At 41.0% G+C, this 8177-nt stretch overlaps 1 protein-coding gene across 2 annotated transcripts; it reads left to right on the top strand.

Moving 5' to 3' along the window:
• The first annotated feature begins 736 nt into the window (after positions 1-736).
• Positions 737-8143, top strand: lipca (lipase, hepatic a). Of its 2 annotated transcripts, none has more exons than XM_083997640.1 (9): positions 737-1174; positions 2851-3035; positions 3337-3516; positions 3639-3756; positions 3942-4175; positions 5247-5489; positions 6178-6292; positions 6742-6960; positions 7483-8143. In XM_083997640.1, exons 1-9 carry the CDS (start codon positions 1093-1095, stop codon positions 7598-7600), a joined length of 1494 nt encoding a protein of 497 aa, XP_083853766.1. In that variant the 5' UTR covers positions 737-1092; the 3' UTR covers positions 7601-8143. The 2 variants fall into 2 exon arrangements, with proteins under 2 accessions (XP_083853766.1, XP_083853767.1); XM_083997641.1 differs by having other exon boundaries at positions 741-1174; positions 2857-3035.
• The last annotated feature ends 34 nt before the right edge of the window (positions 8144-8177 follow it).

Below are 8177 nucleotides of genomic sequence, written 5' to 3'. Positions count from 1 at the left end.
TACCAAATAAGAGGTGGACACTCACTGAAGCTTGAAATATCTATAGGAACTATGTGTCTGTGCATGTTTGTATATGTGTGAATATTGGCCTGATTTGGGCCTCGGCCGACAGTTCCCTGCTGTAATATTCATATTCTATAAATACATCCACTAATAAATAGTGCAGTAATTCACCAGTGCCAGTTTAAATATTTCTGTCATTTCATAACCTGAACCTCTTTTTTTCAGGATTGCCCAAGAGTTAAAAAGAAAAGGACCAGACTTCAGACTATCAGTATTTAAGGCTCTCCGTGACCACTGTCTGACCATTAACCTTGTTTGTTTACTGTGCTTACTCACAGCATTTACCCTCTGCAAACTTATCCTTGAAAATATTCCAGTGAGATGGTGACAGTACATACCTGAGAGAAATCATTGATTTCACTGAACGTCATATCTGAATACAATCTGGTTGCTTCGGCTCATGAAGTGCTATTTTTCTTATGTAACTGTCCAAACACAATGCAGGTAAATTCACCACTTACTCTTAGAGGGATTTACTCATCAGTGTTTGATCCAGTGATTACATTTTAGCCCGAAACTGATCCTTCTGCAGGTTTGTTGGACTTTTCATCCATCGATCCATTTACAAAGGCAGTTCAAGCTGTGCTGTACTAGTTTGGGTTCATTTAAACTGCATAAAGAAGGTACACACAGATGTGGTGTCATTTCAACCTGTCAGCACATTGTACCACATCCCCTCCCTTGCTCATACCTCCGCTCTTTCACAATGTGTTCGATCTACACAGTCCAGGTTCCCAGCCAATCAGGATAAAACTAAATTCCCCTGATCCATAAACCATTACTCCTGGTGTCCCCTCTCTCTCTTTCTTTCCCGTACAGTATGATGTGTTTCCCTCTCCCACTCTGTTCAAGCCTCGGGACAGTGATGAGGCCTTTTTGAAAGAGCTTCTACACTTGCAGACAAAAGGATTTCACCTTCAGACTCTACATTACCTGTTGCCCCCCTCCCTTACACTAAAGATTTTAAGCGTGTGCTCCTCACCTCCGACTGAAGTGTTGGTTCAAAGGAAGTAGAGTCTGTGAGACGCCATGTCTGTGGTCAAACTCCTGTGCTGTTTGCTGATAACATGGCACCTCAGTGAAGGGAAGAGAATCAAAGGAAGCAGAGCAGGTGAGTGTTTAAAAAAAAAAAAAAAAAAAATCCCAAAAGACATTTGTTGCATATTTAACAGATTTCAAGAATGAATGAATAAATATGGATGCATGAATGAAATCTACAAATCAGCAAGTGATTCAGAAAACAGCTGCCTCATTGACAGTCTGGAACTGGATTAGAAGGCTGATTTGTTTGACTTAAAAAAATTCTTCCCATGTGAAATGTGATTGACTGTTAACATTATATCCAAGGCCATGTCATATTAGTAATTTATAAATTAATTAACTAATACAAAGCTCCTGATTTGGAGCTGGGTACCAAGCTGCGGATCAAAAAATTGGGCCTTTAACCTCTTAATCTTTTTATTTATTCTCAAATTCCATACACCATGTTTCCTGTAAATCTCCACTGTCCTGTCAAGTAAAGGCCCAAAAGTAACTTTCTATTCTAATTCTACCACATTTCTTTTTAGGAAAACTTTCAATTCACTTGTTCTATCTTATTTGAATGTTCAGATTAAGTTCCTTGATATGAAATATATTAAGAATGTTAATTTATAATCCACCGAACAACATAATGCTCAGAATTAAGATAGTGTCTCCAAAGTGTCTTTAAAAAAAACTAAGTAGTTGTACTGTGATGTATATTTTATTCTATTAAAGGCCCTATTATAAACCAATTCAGGTTGTTCAGAAATCTGCTGAACTGTTTAAATTTGTTATTGACTTTTATAAAAACAAACAAAAACTAATAATGCAGTTTTCTATAAATAAAATATTCAACCACATCTAGAAACATTCTGGAGAACATGCTCGCTGCACATAACATTCAATTTATTTTTTTCACATTAAGACTGAATTGCACTAACGTCAGTGCATGATTTGTAAAATACACCTAGCACTCTGTCAGTACAAATTTCTGGATTAGAGTGTGTTTGCACTCCGACTTTTGCTCAGACTGTTTCTAATTACTCTCCATGTTCGTGGATAAACAGTCATAACAGGGAGGAGACACACCAAAGAAAATGTGGGATTGAATTAGCAGAGGGACTGATGTTGATTGATGAATGAATAATTACTTTCACTGTTGAGATGTTTTCATCATAGGCCTCAAGTGAGCAACCAGAGCTCATCTGATGGCGACTGTGTCACTGAGTGTTCAGGCGCCTGGGTTTCTGGCATTATTAACATTAAAAACTTAGAATAATAAAGACGCTGGATTGAAATCAATATTACAAACTATAAAGGAAATGTAATGACCGATTTTCTTGGAGGAGGATCTATGAAGTTTGCGAGTGGGATTTCTGGGGTTTCTGGGCTGTGGTTTCCAACATGTTGAGGGAGGAGGAGTTTAGATAAGAAATTATGAGAAGAGTCTGGCAGAGTTTCACATGATGGGACATTCTGTGAATTGTGCATCTGCCAAAAAAAGGTCTGCATGACCTGAAAACACAGAGAAATACCTCTGAAAGGGCATTAGTCCAAATTGGCCTCGATAGAAAGGGATTTGTTCCTGTTTACCTTCAGATAATTGTATCAAAGCATGAATTTAAACATTTCCTCGGCTCTCCGGTGGATAGAATAAAGTGACTTTACATGTATTATTTGTAATTATTCACCTCAAAATAAACACGTCCAGTACCTCAGTATGTTCTGGCAGGGATATAACTTCTCTGCTGTTTGATTTTGGAGGTGCAGTGGACACAGAGCAGAGGAGAGTCCTGACAGAGAGAAATCAGTATGTCAGCAGCTCAGTCTTCGGGCTGTTTTTAGAAGGTGAGGACACCTGCACACTGGACCCTCTGCAGCTGCACACTCTCACCTCCTGTGGCTTCAACAGCAGTAATCCCCTCATCATCATCACTCACGGGTGGTCGGTAAGGTCAACTCCCGCTTTTCTCACGCTTCACTGACTTGAACCACTGCATACAAAACATGGAACTTAACTACGGGGAAAAGAAACATGTTCAAAAGCCCGTAACACACTGAGCTGAGGGACAATCTGTACATGAAACAGAGATAAATTCAACTACATATTAAAAACATGGACTTTTTTGGGTTTATTTAGTTTCTTTCCACTTTTAAATCTGGATAAGGTTTAGATCATTGTAAATAGGAGTAATACTGTGCACATATTCTTTGATAAAAACACATTTCTAACAGGCTTCTCTTCCGAAGGTGGATGGTTTGATGGAGAACTGGGTGCTCAGGTTAGCCTCAACCCTAAAGGCACATCTGATTGACGTCAACGTGGTCATCACCGACTGGCTGACCCTGGCTCATGAACACTACCCAATAGCAGTGCAGAGCACACGCACTGTGGGAAAAGACATCGCTCACCTGCTGCAGTCACTTCAGGTCAGGAGACATCTTTCCACTGAAGGCCACTTTAAGTAAATCACAACATAGAAACAATATAAAGCTGTACCTTTATGTTGCAAGCTGCCACAATCACCTACATGTCATAAATCCCCTAACAGGAGGAGTACCAATATCCAGTTAGAAAAGCTCATTTGATTGGCTACAGCCTCGGCGCTCACATCTCTGGCTTTGCTGGAAGCTATCTACAAGGTCGGGAGAAGATTGGAAGAATTACTGGTGAGTTTTTCCACATTGAGAGTTGCATCAGCTTTGCTATCTTACATCAGGTACACGTTTTAGATCCCCTGTCCAAAATAAACATAATTTGCAAAGCTAAAGTTTGGATAATGAACTTATTTATTTATCCTGTATTCTAAAACAAACCTGCTCTTGATTGCATATTGTGTGTTTTTTTTTTCCAGGCCTTGATCCAGCGGGGCCGCTGTTTGAAGGCATGTCTCCCACAGACAGACTGTCTCCTGACGATGCTGAATTTGTGGATGCCATCCACACCTTCACCCACGAGCGTATGGGCCTCAGTGTGGGCATCAAACAAGCTGTGGCGCATTATGACTTTTACCCCAACGGAGGAGACTTCCAGCCCGGATGTGACCTGCACAACATTTACGAGCACATAGCTCAGTATGGGCTCCTTGGTACGATTTGGACACACGCTGTAACACCTTAGAAAACTGATACATGATACTAACCTTTGGAGAATGGGAATTAGATCAAGAAAAAGGTTTATCCTCCGATAACCCTGACCATGCTCAAGAAAAGAGTCATGGTAATACATTCACTAGGGTTGAATGGTGGAAAAGTCAGAGCCAAATCATGAGCATTTGTACTAAAGCAGAGCAGCGTATGGAGAAAGGATCCATCCTCTGGGGAGAATGAATTTACTCAGTTAATTTCATGACTAAATCCCAAGACACTGGACTTCAACATTACTTGTATAAAGAGATTTGGGCCTGATACTGGTGTAAGAAAGGTCCACAAGTACCAATATAGTTAGAGTTCAACCATGCTTCCTTTAGCGGAGGCCATCTACCAGCAGAGGAAAACAATCTTTCATCCCATTCATCTCATGCATTTTGAGTTTTGTGGTCTGCAAGGATGAAGAGAGAGGGGAGCTGTACATCAGAGCAGTGTCTTCTGCTGCTTTAACTGCTCATTGGTTTGCCTCTTCCTCTGCTCTATCATAATATTTTTTTTTCTTAATTGGTCTGGCCACCTCAAGACAGTGGTTTAGAAGACATATCTTGGGCCCCGGTTCATCTTTTGCTTGCTGACAGTTCCTCCAGCTCTGTGTTCAAGCAGATGCGTTTAATTCCCTCCAGTCGAACACAAGTGGCTCTGGGATTTATGGTGCTTCTCAATCCAAAACACATCCGCATAATATGACATTGAGATCCACATTAAAGCATCTGTCATCCTCAGGAGTTAATTAGCAACATGTGCCTTCCTCTGCTCCGTCCATCCCTCTGAGCTGAGCTGCCTCCAGGCTACTGGAGTCGACTCAGAGAAAAGACCCTCAAAGCAGCTTCAGGCGTAATGAGACTTTTCCCAGACTGGACAGTCTGATTGATGTCAGGATTTGGTGATAATTAACTCATTCCACAGATAATAGGGAGGCATTTTGAATCAGGTTCTCCCCAGCCAATCAATCTTTGTTTAAAAGCTCATGTTTTAATTTTCACCATGTTTTCCCCTCTTCTCTCTCAAAGGCTTCGAGCAGACGGTGAAATGTGCTCATGAGCGATCCGTCCATCTCTTCATCGACTCTCTGCTGAATAAAGACATGCAGAGCATGGCCTACAGGTGTGGTGACAACAGCGCCTTCGACAAAGGCATGTGTCTGGACTGTCGCAAGAACCGCTGCAACACGCTGGGCTACTACATCAAGAAGGTTCGCGGTAGCAGGAGCAAGAGGCTCTTCCTGAAAACACGCTCTCGGATGCCTTACAAACGTATGTGGTTATTCCTAACATCTGAACACTAACATGCACTGTATATCTCCAATTACTCTATCATCAGTTTATTGACCACCTGTTCTTCATGTCTTCCTTGGACATTCAATAGGCCTTATTCTACTGATATATAGGCTAGACTGGCCCTGATCAATATAGATAACATATCTTAGCAATATCAAACACATATTTATCATTTAGATGATGCTCTATACAACAAATCAAGACCAAAACTGGGACTCTTTTTCTATATTTACCATGTAGCCAGAGCCTGATATGGATTATTATTCAGTGTGATAGAGCTCCATTGTTTTCAAAAGAGTACGTTTTAGTTAATCCACCTGCCACTTTCCTCAATAATCATAATACTCACAGCTAGAGCAGCAAATGTGTATTATTCTGCTGCTAAAATAGTTCGTAAAAAGTGCATAGTTTGTTTGAGTGATGTTCAAATGTCAAGCCTTAAGGTAATTAATAAGGATTTAAACTGAATATCTGTGATATAATTCACATTTAGTTGGGACAAATGGTTTTGGGGCTATGTGCTGCAGAGAGGGAAAGAAAATGTGTTGGTTCTCACTGGGCATTCTGTGTTACTAAACATTAAAAACTGAATGGGATCAGCTTCTCACATTATCACCACTACTTCTTCTTCCTCTTCCTCTGTTTCTGGTTTTGCTCTCTGAAGTCTATCATTACCAGTTCAGGATCCAGTTTGTCAACCAGATGGAGCGGATCGAGCCCTCTCTCACCATCTCCCTCACTGGAACAAAGGAGGAGAGTGGAAACCTCCACATTTCCTTGTGAGTACTGTACCACCACCACCGCCGCCCATCAGGCTTACATTACATCACATCTCTGCTCGGCGTGCACAGCCTTTGACACATGCAATATGCAGCTGGGCTCTCAACTCTATAAAAGAAAGAAGGCAAGTTAAGAAGAGCAGCTGACACACATGGAAACAACTCGGAGCCCCCTGCATGAAAGAGAACTATAAATGTGGATGATGGAGTAAATAATTTACTAAAGACACTACTCCCTGACAAGTGTGCATCAAAGAGCCTCAGGCAAACCAGTGTGAGCAGAGGAGATCTCATGTGCTCTTCTGCTGGTCTCAGTTGTAGACAATCACAACAGCTTTGCTTTGCCAATGAAAAAGCACAGCAGCCTGTTACGGGATGTAATGTAACCTGCTCTAACAACTCAACTCTGTCTTACTTTTGTGTATTACCTCTTAAACACTTCCCACTAGCCCTGAAAAGATCACCGCCAATAAGACGTACACCTTCCTGTTCACCCTGGACCAAGACCTGGGGGATCTGATGATGCTCAAGCTGCACTGGGAGCGACCTGCCCTGTGGAAGAACGTGTGGAACCAGGTGCAGACCATCATCCCCTGGGGCGGCCAGAGGACAAATCCACTGCTGACTGTGGGCAAGATCACCGTCAAAGCAGGCGAGACGCAGGACAGGTACTCCACCACAACACAAGCAGCAGCATTTTAAAGCTTTATACCATTTAATTCAGTCGTTTCTCTTTTTGAAAATGCAGACCAAGTCTTCCACAACATAGTCATCTCTTTGGCCTATTAGTTTTCTATGCAAGGCTGCAGTTTCTCGTACTACAAACACCAAAAACATGAATTTAGCCCCTACACTGAGGAGATGCAACTTTGAGATTTATCACATAAAATGGAATAGTTAAGTAAAAACAAAGAGACAACAACAAACATCCTGACACTCAAGTTCAAAGAGGAGTATTACTATGGGGTGTATTTAGACTGGTTATATACAGTATCGTACACTAGTTAAGAAAAACTGTTATGAGACACAATAACGTCTCCTATATCTTCACCAACGCAGACTTCTAATGCCACCTAGTGGTCTGTTTCCCCAACCACAGCGTCCTCTCTCTGCTGTACTCCACTGTTAAACTCTGTGAAACTTGCACTACGTCAACATCACTGTCCAACAACACTGTCCCCGTTTCCTAGGACATCTTTTTGTGCCATGACGGACGAAGGACAACACGTCGAGGTGTCGCAAGATAAAATGTTTGTGCGCTGTGAGGAGGAAGACTCACCAAGGCAGCGAAGGAGAAGACCCAACTAGTGGACTGGGGTCGGCTCTTTAATCTGCTCAAAGGACAGAAGACGTTAAACGATAAACGGTCTGGATGAAAATCTGTTTTCTCCTGAAAGTGAGGTTGTGCAGGTTTAGGCAGCACATTAGAAATCCTTAACTGTCTGACAGATGTGGCACTAAACAATGGTGTTAACAGTATAATGGGAGAATTGAAAACTGAAGTGAACTGTGTTTACAATTTACAGAAATATTTAAGATTGATTATGTAATAAAAATTATCAATAAGTATTGTTTGTGATCTCAAGCCCAGATTTACAATGCTGGCGACTTCCAAATATAAACAGTGACGAGTTTAAAATATGATCCACACAGTGATCACAGAGTCAGAAGTTCAACAACATTTTGATGATGTTATTTACAAAGACTGTAAATGTATTTTTTAAGTGTGTGCACTGTGTAAAAATGATAAATCTCATTTAAAGACCCACATTAGTTTTGCCAATAAGAAATACAAATTCACTTGTTAATCACACTCAAACCAGAGCAATAAACATACTCTATTCTTTTCTATTCTACCTTGTGATGTGTTTTTTTCCTACTCCTG

This window comes from Trachurus trachurus, assembly GCF_905171665.1.
Source record: "Trachurus trachurus genome assembly, chromosome: 3".
NCBI classification, from domain to species: domain Eukaryota; kingdom Metazoa; phylum Chordata; class Actinopteri; order Carangiformes; family Carangidae; genus Trachurus; species Trachurus trachurus.
The sequence above is the reverse complement of the archived record's forward strand: the minus strand, read 5'-3'. Positions and strand labels throughout refer to the sequence as shown.